General features: G+C 37.9%; 1 protein-coding gene across 2 annotated transcripts in view; it reads left to right on the forward strand.

Annotated features, from left to right (window-relative positions):
* Positions 1–14,590, forward strand: part of ATXN7 (ataxin 7) — a 62,096-nt gene that overhangs the window by 13,961 nt on the left and 33,545 nt on the right. Inside the window, exon 2 of one of the 2 annotated variants that reach the window (XM_009329493.1) lies at positions 8,436–8,540. In XM_009329493.1, the coding sequence (XP_009327768.1) occupies positions 8,436–8,540 (105 nt within the window). Of the gene's footprint in view, positions 1–8,362; positions 8,541–14,590 lie in introns of those variants that run through there. The other variant, XM_009329494.1, reaches the window with a different exon arrangement.

The following is a 14,590-nucleotide window of genomic DNA, read 5'->3' on the forward strand; positions in this document are numbered from 1 at the left end:
ATGCCAATTTTTTTTTTCCTCAAAAGCCTAGGTAAGAGATGGGAAAGGGTGAGGAGCTTGGAACACGTTCACCATTTGCAGTCACGATGTATCAAAATGCTTCTGCTGCAATGAGCAGTTTTATGTAAACTGTGAGTTTAGATTTAAATAAACTTCCTTTTTCCTACTACAAAAGTACAGCTGCTGCAAAGTACACAGAGTGCTGTGTGTGAAAGAGGAGAAAAGTACCAAACCTGTTGATGTTGAAACAATTCATAATAGTAGAGTGCTTTGGGGTATATGACTTAAGATACAATTCAGAATATTCTCTGGATGATATAGTTAATTTTAATTGAGGCTATGATTGTGACTAGTTGCTTGACCAGGACTTTTTGTCCCCTCATAATAGACCCTGTTTTTCTGCATAATAACTGAAGTGTTTCTGTGTACCCTTTCATGTTAAATTACCCCAGGTTTTAGTATTACTGTGTAAACCCCAAGTTTGTTTCCTGAATTCTGTTTAATTTTTGTGTCATAATTGCAAAACACCTCAAGGTATTTTAGGATTAGATATGTAACAAATTAGGTTTTTTTTGCCACAAAAACATAAATAATAATTTGTTGGCTGCAATACAGCAGTAGCACGATGAGATCATGTCACCTAAAAATAACGCATAACTTTGAAGATTTCTTATATGACAAATTGTATGTTCAGCATTTACATAATATTATACAAATTGGCTGGAGAAATTTAAAATATCTTCAACCCTGAAAACTAATTAATGAGTAAATGGGAATAGTTTTTGCAGATGACTGACTTTATTCACACTGCTGATGAAAACCTGATGTAACAATACAATGCGTGGGGGGAGACTTTTTCATTTGCTGAAAAGCTTTAAATGTGCTACTTGTGTTTCATCGAGAAATTTATTAATCGGTCTTTCTACAGACAGTCTTCCGTAAACTTGCTCACTGAAATTTTGTATTATTCTGAACAATAAACTTAGAAAAACTGTTTAATAGTTTTGAATGAACAATTTGACATATGTTTTGTGTTAGATTTTCTAGAAGATTAATTGTGTGTAGCTGAATTCATATACAAAGAATTTAACTAAATACTTAGATGTCTGCTTTAATATGTGTTTTATATATAATTACAGGAACATTCAAATCTTGGGAGCCTAAAATTAGAACTCCCGGCTGCACGCTAGGCTGCAGGTGCACGTGTGCATGATACGCTTCCCTTTCGTATCTGCTGCTCAGTTTTTATCAGTGGGCACGATACAGAAATTTCCCAAGACTGTTGAATTTTAGAGAACAGGAGACGTAGCGACTGTCAGTGTTGCATTCTGCATCCTCAGAGAGAGAGAGAGGAAAGGAGAATTGCAGTGATCATGTGCTGGTAGCCTTGCAAAAGGACTGGTGTTTGGATTTGCCGCTTGGGTATGCAGGGAGGAGTGTTACTGCCTGCGGCATGTGGCGAACCCTTTTGCTGGAGGTGAAGCTGGAGGGGGCGGTGCAGGGGATGGGATTTTGGAAATGCAGCGCGGCTGAACCCACGGAAATGTGAGCCAGGAGAGGTAGGTCCTCCTTCACCCTTTCGGGTTTCACTGGGCAAGACTCTGCCTTGAATTTGGGAAGGCAAAGTGAAAACTACAGAACCGTAGCTTTGGAAAAAAAGACTGTCTTGAGTTTGGAAAGGAGACTGGACAGAGAGGACTCTGCTCTTAGAGATAAAGCGTTCTAACGCTAGTAAAGATTTACGCCCGATCAAATCTCGTAATGCGGCTCCTGTGCCTAGTTAAACTAGATGGTGGGGTTTTTTGTTCTTGAAGTGAAAGTCATTTCTCTGAGCCAAAACTTTGCGGTTTGGGTATTCTTAGGACTTTAATAAAATGCTGTGTAATTGCTGTGTTTGCCAAAGTGGAAAATGCAGTAAAAACATTTAATCAAGTCTTCAGCTGTTCCTTCCTTCATCCGATCAATCAGTAACTGCACAGTGAAACAAAGTTCATGCACTTGTGCTCAGGAGCCAAGGAGAGCTGTGCCTTTCAAAAGTCTCCTCACATAGCTGGGCTTCTCCTTAATGGACAGAGCGGAGTTGGCAAGGAACTTAAAAAATAGATAACCTTGCAGAAAACACTTTAGCAATGCTTCCCTCTGAGCCTAAATGAAACGGCTCGGATATGCAAATGTCCGTTTGTTTTGCTTTATTTTGTATTAAAAAGTTCTTTTGTATCTGAGGCAACATGAGCACAAACCTTGTGGGAAAAATTTTTACAAAATGTTTCTGTATATAAACTTGATCATTTTATATTCAGTTTGTTTGATTATGCATATGTTCTTTGCAAGCACAAATCTGTTATGCCTGCACATATGGTTCATCAAATACTTGTGTTCTCTTAATACATAAGTGTTCATTACTTGAAATTTTGCAGAAAACCCTCAAGTATGTATATTCTACTAGAATCTCTTGTTTTGGTTTAAAATTTGTGCAAACCAGAGCACTCCGAATATTATGTGGTTTTAGTTATTTTGTTCATAATACCTGTTTAGGAATGTTCTTTTTTTATTATCATCTTGCATAGTACACAGTAAAAAATTTGCCAGTAGTTAAATTTCATTGCAGCATTGATAAGTATACAAAAACACGTGTGTCCATGAATGACAAGCACTTGAGCATTTCTGGAAAATAGTTTGGAAAAATACTGTGTAGAAAATAATACTTCAGTTGCAGAAAGTGAAGTATTTGTGTATGAAAGGTAAGTTTTGAGTTGCTAACTTAGATCACTTTTTTTTTGTCATTCATATCAATTAAAATAAGGGACCGTATGACTTAGAATTGATGGGGGCTTTACTTAAGATAACTAAGTTAAGATACCTTGTAGCACTGTTTGTGCAGAAAGCTTGCTGCCTCAGGCTTGCATCTAAGACCCTCCCTGCACCTGAAAATTACTTGTTATTGACAACTAGAGTCAGCAATAGATCCAGCAGGATTCCCGGCGTGCAGATTTCTTGGCAGAATTTTAGCTTTTAGGGCTCACTATAAGCCGTTAGTCTGGCTGTAACCAAGCTCAGCTTTCTGTTTGAAATCTGCCTGGGTTTGGTGCAGGCTGTTTCATGTGGTCCTAAAAGCTGGTTAGTCGACTTCCTTCTCCTTCCTCGTGCCTCTCTCCCCCAAATCACAAGCTCTTAAAAACAGTAATTTAGGAGGTTTTGTCTGCTTACAGATATTAAAATGGTGACATTCATGTTGTCCACAACCATAAAGGGTAAAACAATAGAAATATTTTTATTACTTTAACAGGATCTGACAGTAGCTGGGACAAGTGTTACAAGCAAATTACAGGAGGTGGCACAAAACTTTTTTTTCCTTCGAGATGTCAACTAGTTTTAAGTTACTGCAGCTGTATTTTTTTCTCCCCTTTTCGAAATTTTTGCAGTGCTACTGAAGAGTTGTGTTATCTTAAAGCTCTAATAAAAGGATGCCTTTAGAGAAAGAGATCTACCAGTTAAGTCAAGTTAAAACAAGGTGTACTTGCATATTTTTTTTACCTTAGTATGGTCAAGACTAATTCGCTTCTAATGAGAAGAGAAAACACAGCGAGTACAGAGCAAATGTATTCAAGATAGCTTTTGTGGACGCTATTTGAACTTACTTGGTCCATGTAGTGGACTTTACATGAAGTAAAATAGTTCAAACAATCCAGATTTGGCAACATTTCAAAATAATGGGATATATTTAAAATTTCCTTATATAGTACCTTCAAAACAGATCCCTGATGTCTTAATGGAAAGCCTAGTGAATCGATAAAAGTTGGTACGTTTACTTAGGGTGGATTTGGATCAGACCCCGGTAAAAAGAAAAATAAATTCTGTGTTTGGGGAGCTGTAAAGATAATAGGGAGTTATATCTGTTGTGAGTGTAAAGTTAGTAGTCTAGGGCATCACATTTTAATGCATCTAGTATTAACTATAGTGACTAAAAATATTATGGAAGTATAACCAGGTTGGTGGTGTGCTGAAGGCATGTTACGCTATGCCGTGGGGATCTTTGTAGTCAAAACATTTTACTGTTCACATCTGGCATCAGCATGAAATGTCCATTGCCAAATTGCACTAAGCAGTACGTACATATTTGTGATAAATGAGATTCAGACTTCAAAAAATAATCTGAATAAGCAGACGCTTATGCTGAGAATGGGTAGGGAAGATGGAGCATTAGCAGTGTTCTGGCTTAAAAAATATTTCTGCAGTACTTTTATGTATTCTTGTCACTTTTTTCACCAAGTTTTTTATTCTTCTGCCCTAACTCCGATAGAGTTTGTTCTTTGCCCTTTCACTTCTGCCCTTGCGAGTTTTGCTTTCTCTTCCTCTGTTTCAGTTTTCACTATCCTCCTTGATTTTTCAGTCGCGGTGAGCAGACTTCTGCAAAATAGAAAACTTGTATTCTGGTCTCTGCAAACAGCCAGGATTAGGGCTCCTTTTACCCTCTTCCTCTAGAGTTTGCTGTCCTGGAGAAGATTTTGATCTCGCTTTTTTTGGTGATATTTTCTTTTCATTTGTAAAGGGGATGTTGTCTTATTAGATGCTAGGATAGATGGACTGTGCAATGGTCCCAGTCTGAAAAGAGACAAGAAGACTTGTAGGAAAGTTGATAAATTTGGAGGGTTTAAAAAAAAAAATCCGATAAAAATACACAGTGGAGCTGTGGCAGTCACTGAATCTAGTGGCTCAATAAACAGAAACTGCCGACCTGTTCTCTAGCTGCATGATTTAGCCTGTTTTATTTGTTCTGTTGTCTGTGATGTTAAGTAATAGAATTGAGAGTACACAGACAAGTTTTTCAGAGTAGACACGCTGAGCTCCATGTTACTTGACGTACGGTATGCCAGATTGTCCATTATTGTTTTTCCTTTTTCATTAGAAAAGGTGCTGTGTTGGCCTTTTCCAAATAAGAAGCATTTTCCTTATTACATGCTCAACAAATAATGCAGTTAAGATATCTTGGAATTGCCTGTGGCATGGGCTTGCTCTAGTCTTGGTGAAGAGTACAGTGATATATCACTTAAAGTTACCTTTTTAAAAACACTGTAACTAAGTTATATTTGAAAGAAGTGAATTCTGGAGATCACAATGTTCAGAGGTGTCATATTATGGAGGTAAATGAAGTTGTTTTTCTTTACGGTGTTAATAGAATTAATGTAACTAGCAGCTCCTATAACAGCACTTGTATGTTGATACTGTATAAATACTGCATTTATGGAAAAATAAATGGCAAGTTTGAGGTCTTGGCTTCAATTTTTAGTTTGACCTTGAAAAACATTCCCAGATGGAGAGAGTTAAATGAGCCCAGCTTTGAAAGAGGAACACATGAATCATGGTTGCTAGGCTCTTCCTTGAGAGGCACAGGCTTTACATTTACAGTGAAGTATTTCAAAAAGTAATCTTTAAACTCGGAGGAACAGTGCATTTGAAATGACACTGGTGAAATACTGTAAACTTCATTAGACTTTTAAATAGAGAATTTGCATGTCATTAAATGACATAGGTATAAAGTATTAGACGTTACAATATCAACTGCAAGACTTGTGAACTTTCATAAGTGGTTGGGGGGGGAGACAGAAAAATTAGGCATCCATCTCCTACTCTTGGTACGTACTTCTTACGTAAGCTTTGTTGAACTATTCTGTATATTATTCTGTAACATTTGCACGGTCTAATTTGTCACTCTCATAACAGCGCTGCATAGATGTTTGCCCTGTTGGAACACAGAAACAGAAATAAGATTTCCCTGAAACTTGCTCTTGCTCTAGCTATAGTTTATTTTACCTCATATGAGAAAACAAAAGGAATTGCATTTAGGACTCTAACCTTCCCGGTACTCCCTCGCTGCTTACGTTTGGATGCTGCTCTATTATCAGTACTGTAGGAGAGTACTGCAGGGGTAGGAGATCTTTTACACTGATTTGTGTGATCTGGCTGGAGTCTTGTGCGTGACTTCCTTTGAAATCATGGTTGTGATTTTGGGTGTGCAGCAAATCCTTTTTTTCTGTGTCAAGTGGTTTTACTCTTAGAATGGTTCTTTATGAGTTTGCGTATTTCCTAGTATTTTGGCATTGCTTTCTGTCACTTGGAGCTTTGATTTTAAAGCTCTGAAGATGTCCTTCACAGTGTGAAGGATGCTCGTAAATTATTCAGATTTCTTGGGATCTCCAAACTGAAATAGGAAAACATTTTTGTTTACATCAATTTCTGCCAATTTGTTTCACTTGTCGTTTAAAATCGCAGCTCTGTATTGCCAGCAAATATTCATAAAAGGGTACTTAAATAGAGTGAGCGTGATGTCTCAGGCTAGCGTCAAGGAGTGCTTTATCCTGCAAGAGACACAGAAGTAGGCAATGCTTTCCTCCTGTTAATGATTTCCTCCCCGTGTTCTGTACAAGCTGGTGTAAAGCCTGTGAATCCAGTGTTGTCTGAACGGTACGGTTATGAGAACAGGTTACAGGGTGTGGATTTACAGTTCGTTAGACATTATACAGTAGTAGCCTGTCTGTGTGCTATTAACAATGTAAATAGCAGGCAGTGCGCGCTGTTATTGTCCCCTTCATCATGGTGTATTAGTAGTCAAATGGAAGTGACCCTGGAGTATTTGCTTGCCATGTAGAAACTTTTTTGCGCAGGCAAAGAGTATGGAATATTAGCAATGACATTTAGGTTTATACCTTTTTTTTCCTTAACTAGCGTAATATTACATCACAGAAAGTAGATATTGAAAAATAGAAGTTTATTATTCCTGATTTTTTTCCCCAGCATATATTTACTCAGTTTTGCCTAGCTTGCAGTAAGTTAGGTGTGCCCGAGATCTTAATACTTTTTAAATATAAATATCATATACATAAATAAGCAAGAGTTGCTGCTTAACGAAGTGCAAATCAGTTTATAATTTATTATTTATTCAGTGTAACCTCAGTTGCGAAAAGGTGCCTGTGATGTAGATAAGTGTAGCTCTGATCTATCACAGCCATGTCAGGTGTCGATGGTCATTATATTTGCGTCCAACTGCAAAATCCAGTTGCAGCTGTTATTGCAGATATCATGCTTAATTTTAATGTAGCGCTAATAAGGTTTTTGGAAAACCTGGGACAGACCTGATTTTTTAAAGAAAGGTAATTAAATTTTTATGATGAAGATACTTACTACAAAGGGAGTCCTTACTTCTTGAAGTTGTTTGGTGTGGGTACGTTCTTTTGTCTGCGAGAAACAAAGTGGAGTCTGGGCTGACAGCATCGCACTGCCAGCGGTTACCTTGGGTTATGGGGCATTCACTCTTAAAATGCAGCCCTCTCAATTGATTTCATAATTGGTGTTCCATTAATGAACAACAATATGGATGTTGTTAAAAATACACATAGGCAAATTAGTAGCTTTAAAACAAAACTCTGGGATCAGTTCTAGCACAGAGGTAAATAAGTTTAACTTAATTCCTAAGTTACTGTTAACATAAGTCTATTACTTGAGTATTTTGTTTAAGAAAATAAATTTTCTTATATCAGTTTTAAACCTTTAAATAGTATTATAGATCCCTTAGCCACGTACTTTAGCAATAACGAATTTATACTCTTACGGTTGCAGTTTCCTATTTTTTGTCTTCTAATGATCGAATAACATTTTTTAGTTATATAAATGTAATATACCTTTAGGTTGTGTAGTAAATGTTGTATTTCATGCTCCAGTAGTCTCTGAATGCAGTTTTAACTGTTAAACTATATTCTTAAGAAACTGTATTCTTGAAACCAAAATTGTAGAAACTAATTTTATTAGTAAAAGTCTGCAAGTATGTGTGTTATCTCTGAAATCCACACATGCTCTGACATACTGTTATCTCTATTTCTCTCTCTTATAGCTGTTACACAGATCTCTGGCAGCAGATGGCTAGACTATAATGTACTGTTAAACAAATAAAACCATTAGGCATGTAATACTGCCTGGTAAACGACTGTGTGTTTAAAATGGTTTTAAAAAATAAATAGAAAATAAGTTCATTTTTTAATTCATTTAATGAAATTGGAATAAAATCTAAACCCCTTTCAGAATACATAAAACATCCCCTCTTAGGTTGTGTTTGTCATTTGAAGTCAGTCTTTTTTTTTTTTTTTTTTATTATTACATTCTTGCATCTGGTATAAGATAATCAGTCCTAAATCAGTTTTCTAATAGATGTTTTCTACAAGTAATCGCTCATTTTACATTTATCTTTTTAGGAAGATTTTTGCTTTTGTAATACTCCAGCACAAAATTATCTATTGCATTATATGCTCTTTTTTCCTCATTTTCAAATTTGATACAAATGTATTAAAATTATGATTCAACACTAGTGTCATGGCTCTGTAATTAAACTGTTTTTCAATAATTGTCAGCAGCTGAGAGATGCCATTTTGTCTTTTTGTTTTTAGATATGCCAATATTTGGTCTTTGCCCGGCTCATGATGATTTCTATTTGGTGATGTGTAACCACTGTAATCAGGTCGTAAAACCACAGGCATTTCAATCACATTATGGTAAGTGCTTAACTATTTTTAATAATTAAGGGTGAGGTTAAATCAGGATTAAGCCTGGCAATTTTTTTATTTATTTTTTTAAAATTGATGGTACATAGATCATTACATTATAAATAATGTCAAAGAACATAACCTGTGTTTAATCATTTTATATACATTGTAATGCAGTTACGTAACAATCTTGTTCCTTTTAATTTTTTTAATGCCTTCTTGAAATGCTGCATACATACAGTTCAATTTTGAAATGACATTATGTGTACAGTGTATTTCACAGACAATATGTGTAGCGTGTTTGTGTCTGTGTGTGCCACTTCTCCTTGTGCATTTATACAAATTATTTTTACACGGGTTCTGTTGCAGCGTGAACCGTGAACTTGAGCTAAAAGCTAAACTTACAAATTTTGTTGTAAAACATAGTATGCTTCCAGTGGCCAGTAAGCTATTTATTTATTTTCAGAAGTATCAGTTTGTATTTGTTTCACTGGTCCGATGGTTTTGTATGTAGACTATGCTAGGAAGCTCTTGTTGTGTTGGTTGGTGTTAGCCAGTATTTATAGAGGACTGAGAAAATGTGAAGTGCTGTGCAAGTTCAAGTGCTCTGTTACTTCCTGCAAACCTGGCTGGGGGAGGTTGGCAGTTTTTCATGCTCCTCTCAAGCCTAGAAATTGATCTCAAACAGTTTCATGCCAATATTTGGATAGGAGGTTTTGGGTATTCAGCTTTTTGTTTCTTGAGAAATTCAGGAGATGTTTTCTAACCAAGTGCTAATAAAAGGTGGACAAAGCAGCATCTTCTGAACTACTCCTTCCTCCCTCTCTGTGGGTGTATTTGTATGTGTTCCCTTTTTTTTCTAGCCCAGTGCACCTACTGATTGCCTCAGTGTTTAAAAGGATAGAAAATGCTGGATATGGGTGGGGAGGCTCTTGTGGTGTTGAGAACGAGGGATAACTTTTCTTGCATCTTAAATACTCCAGCCCTTTGGCAAGAAAAGGCATACTTGCTTCTGCTGCTCCCTAGAGACCGGGAAGGGGTCTTTCTACGCTGTGCAGAGGGTGAACTTCTTTCCACCTCTCACTTGAGGTTTTTTGTGTTACAATGCCTTACGGATTATATCTCTACCCTTGCTGCTGGATGTCCTCAGTCGTGCCGCACAGAGTGTCTTGGAGAAGAAGCTGATAGGTCTTGTGACATAATTCTTACTAGTTTGGTTGTTATTCTGCGGATGGCAGTAGTAATAAAATTTTTTAAAAAACCCATAATTTTGTGGACATAAGTCTCCAGAGCTGTAGGGAGCCAGAAGAACAGAGGGCATCAGCTTTTCTTACTCGGGTTGCTATAAGCCTTTGTATCAGCTGAGAGCAAGTCCACCCCTTGCCAGCATGATTCCTCACCTGTCACTGAATATCAGTTTGGGATGTCCAATAAGTCCTTCTAAAATATCATATTAAATTAATTCTGACAGTTAAAAATAAATTTATGGGGGAGGACTGGATGGTACCCAGTTCTGAGTGTTGACATATTGAGTCTTCCATCTTGACGTCAGTAATATGGAACTGGCTGAGGTTGGTAGTGATGGAGAGCTGTGGATATCTGCAGATGCTGTGGGTTGTCCTTCTGAAATGAGCAGGTGATCTCCAAATACTGACAAACAGGTATCCGTACAGTAGGAACCAGTATCGTAGTTGTTGGCATGACAGCCTTGTGGGCAGATTGAAGAGGCAGCTCAAGAACTGAATAGGTACGGCATTGCGGCTTGACCGTGGACATGAAAACATGGGGTGTTGTAATGCTGCTTGTACCAGTGTTAAACTTGTTGCGAGAAGTTAATTCAAACTCTTCTGTAAGCACTACTTGCAATTTAAAAGGGACAGAGTGAAGAGGGAACTACAAGATGAAGGTATGGAAAATATTTAAGAAAAATAAAAGAATAAATACTAATGTAATGTTCCCATTCTGTATCACATCGTAGGAATGTGATCTCTAAACATGAAACTTTCTCTAATGTAAACCCTACATCAATGGCAGATTCATGCTTTGTGAGAAATGTAGAAGGAGGGGATGGAAATGACGAGGTTATTCTTAGTATTTCTTAAGCACATTCTGAACAATGAAGACGCTCGGCGAGGACTGTGGCGTGCAGAGGAAACAGGCGGGGTCATTCTGATGAGAAAAACAGGCTTGGGTGGGGTGAATGTCATTAAAGGACCTTAGTTTGCCAAACTAATAGCCTCAGAAAGGTAAGAAGGCTGACTTGGTGGTTTTGTGTAGAGCTAGTGCTCTCCTCGCTTTTTATCAGCTTTCACATTCTTGAAATCCTTATGCAGTTGTCCCTCATTTTAGCAAATTGAATGTGAGAGCTGATTAATATGGCAGGTGATTGATTACGAGGCAACAGTGTTTGTTTCTGGTTGGTTTGTTTTTTTTACCACAGTGTACTTCAGGAGAAGGAAATTGCTGAAGTCCTCAAAACACACAGTTCTTTCAAAACAAAGTACGCTATCATGATAACAAGAAAATAAAACAGTCTTTGGATTCATCACAGTCAGTTTTCCCTGAATTAGGTCTTTTATTTGTGGCCTTATTTCAGGGATTGATAAAGGAGAGATTACTTCAACAAGTTCTGAAAAATTACAGTGCATCAATGAAACTGCACCTTCGTGATGTTCTTAGGGTCTTTTAAAGTTATTTTTAATTGTTACCAGAGAAATAGTAATCTGTTAAAATATTCTACAATTCCTGGTGGTATGTGTCACTTGTACTTGGTGTTCTTTGAAACTTGTCACATGGGACCTTGTTTTCTGAAGTAGAATATGCTCTTTTAAAATGTCACTTCTGTCAAAGGAAGGCTAAACAAACTATTAGCTAAACCTAATGAGCTAATTAATTTCTTCCAAAGCATATTTGTGATAAACTACTTAACTAGGTAGGTTGCAAGTGCATTGCGGGGCATATGCTGGCTTTTTTCCCTGGACCACAAGTAGTCAGAAATAATTTAAATGTAGTTCATCAGAGTATTTGACCTTTTTAGTAAAATACTTTATTGATACAAATGACACATTTTTGTATGTAACTGATACTTTATATTTCATGGGTTTTAATTGACTAGAAGAGATATTAATTCAAAAGTCTACTTTTTGAGACAATCTAAGCATGCATTTCAAGTATGAATTGCCATTTTAATAATTTATTCTATACTATTGGTATATATACTGTCATTGATTTGTAAAATTCGGTGATATATTTGGTATGCATAACACCATGTGTAGGTTTAGTTTTTAAAAGCAATCTAGTAACATGAGATATCTGAAGTCTGCGTGTGGTATTTCTTTATAGCTAGCCTGTATACAGCAGCCGGCTGTCAGCGCACTCAAATGGTTTTGCCCTCTTGGCCTAGGGCGGCAGTGATGCTGGGGATCTGGCGGGGCAGGAGCAGGCCAGCCAGCCGAGAAGAGTTGTTTTAAGACAAATCCTCTCTTCTGTCAGATCTCAGCTGCTTCATCTGTGGGGCTGGACAAGGGATTTAAGTCCTTTATTGCCAGTATTCTTGCTGGTGCTTTTTTGAATGGTTACGCTTTCATGGTATCGGCATCTTCCTTGGGTGGCTCAAGATCAATTCAGAGGTGAAAGATGGAAAAAAGGTATAATGTTCAGGCATTCAGTCTCGTGGGTGAAGCACCTGAGATCACTTACCATAATGACCTATTCTGAAAAGACACAGTATTTTTCTCCAGCTGGAGTATTTCTCTGCGCTCTGGATGATCGTGTGCCAGACTCTCCAATGTCTATGTCATGTAGGCTCTCCATCTGTATTTAAATGGCGTGTATTTCTTAAGTCCCTGCACAGTTTCCTCTCTTAATATATATATTCTTACAATAAAAATGACTTTGCTGCCTGTCAAATTGCTAACCGTCACGCTCCTCAAGAGTGCCCCCTCGGCAGACAGCAGGATGTGCCTGTGTCCCTTTTATTTCCTCTCTCCTTCCCACAAAAACGTGCTAGATATGGTTCCCATGCTGCACCGAAAGGTTGCTCTTTGAGGAAGCCATTGCGACAGTTATTTCAGGTTCTTCGTGGAAACCCTGAAGTGACGTGGTTTTTGGGCCGTATGACCTTTCATTGGTATTTTAGACGTTCCATGGGTTTATCGCATCTCCCTGCGGTTATCAGCCTCCTGTCTGAGGAGAGATGCTTCTCTGCACCACCTGGGCTGCTTTGTGGCCCAGAGGAGAGGAGATAGCTCAGTGGTGTGGAAGTAGCATCAGTAGAGATGTGGGGTTTCTTCCTTCCAATTTTTCCTAGGTTTTTTGCAGAGTTGTTTCCTCTGTGCCTTGGTTTCCATAAATATAAAGTGAGGTTAAACTCTCAGCAATAATAATGAAGGCTATCTGTAAAACTTAAGCTGAGAGTACCTGTGAGTCATGTAGTGATTGTGAAAACCATTAATACAGTACGTATTGGAAAGAGATGATGATAGTGTGTCGGGCTGTTGAGTCATTGAAAACCTGTGCCCAGTGTTTTGATTAACTTCCATAGGTTTGGCATGCAGTGGCAAAGGTGAGCAATGCTGTGAGCTTTGCTTGCTGCTCCTCTGTGAGCTGGTGGGGAATCGCTTAAGCATTTCGGTTTCCAATCAGTGCATGTTTAAACCTGAAGCATAGGATTTGGAGCCAGGCTAATAATACAGATTTGCTAGCCTTTTGTGATTTCTAGGAGGTTGTGAGTTTGGAATAGAGAAGGTCGTCACACAACCTTATACTCAGCTGGAGAGACTGAGAGGGCAGATCCCAGCAGTAGAGAAAGAGATGTTCACTTGTGTTACTTGGGTCCATCCCGCAAGTCAGCGTGAGGTCTCTCGTGAATCCCCTTCATCTAACTGTATAACCGTACTCTTTCCTCCCTCAGCCAGTTCTCACATCCACTTTAGTTAGCAGGTTTACTACTTTGGCTAGTCATAATGTTTTTTTTTTGGTGTTGGTGTTAAGTGCTTGGATTTGGAGAGAACATGTGATATTTGTTGTGATTTTAATTGGGATAAATGACCCGTTAACTATCCCTGCCAATATGCTGTTGTATTTCGGATGTTATATCAATATGTAATTGAAGTATTACAGTCCGTTCAGCGTTACATATTTGGTTTCTTCTGACATACTGTGAATCGAATATAAATTTGTCCTACCCTCTTTCTGTTACCTCAAATTTGGTAGCAGCTAACTGTTCTGAAAAATCTGACATCAGTATTTAACATTTTTAAGTTTTATTCTTCCGAAGTTCTGCAGATGTTGCTTGTTTAGAATAGAGAGTGTGTTTAGCATGGATTACAAAGTCAAAGATAAAGTGTCCGTACAAGGCAGCATTTGAAGCAGATAGGAAGGGAAGGAATGTACTGAATCTTGTTCCAAAGCTATTGTGAGGATTGGGGGGGTTGTTGTTTGGAGCGGTTTTTTGCTTTGTTTTGTGTTGGGGGGTTTTGTGGGTTTGGTGGGGGGTTTTTTGTTTTGTTTTTTTTTCTTTCTTGTAGGAGATCGCCAGAGCTCATCTGCATTATGGAGGGATAAACCTTCATTATGGCCTGCATATTTTTTGCAGCAAGCAATTTGTTTCAGTAATTAAGTGTCCACTATTTGCTAATGTCTTTTTAAAGCAGTATGAAAACGGTTTGTATAAATCATAGGAATTTTCTTGGGTATCACTAATCTGTAGTAGTCTGATAACCAGAATAAAACTTGAATATTACATGGTGTGTCACAGATGTGCTGGAGTAATCTGCCAAGCATATTGCCAAACGGGCACAGGTGGCATTTGGCATGTTATGGCTCGAGATAATGTATATGATTTAACAAATTATCATTGGCAGCTTCAGCAGCTTCTGTTTAAATACACAGTCCTCTCACAGTAGTTCGCACACTCCAGATTCCAGTAGTTGGATCTTAGTCTCTGGGTCCAGCAGCAACTAGTTTAATTTCTTCTTGGCAGACATTTGTGAAATTCTGTAGCTTTTGCAAGAATCATCTTGGCATATTCCCAGAAGGGAATGGGCTCAGAGGTCGGC

This window comes from Pygoscelis adeliae, unplaced genomic scaffold, assembly GCF_000699105.1.
Source record: "Pygoscelis adeliae isolate BGI_AS28 unplaced genomic scaffold, ASM69910v1 Scaffold148, whole genome shotgun sequence".
Classification (NCBI taxonomy): Eukaryota; Metazoa; Chordata; class Aves; order Sphenisciformes; family Spheniscidae; genus Pygoscelis; species Pygoscelis adeliae.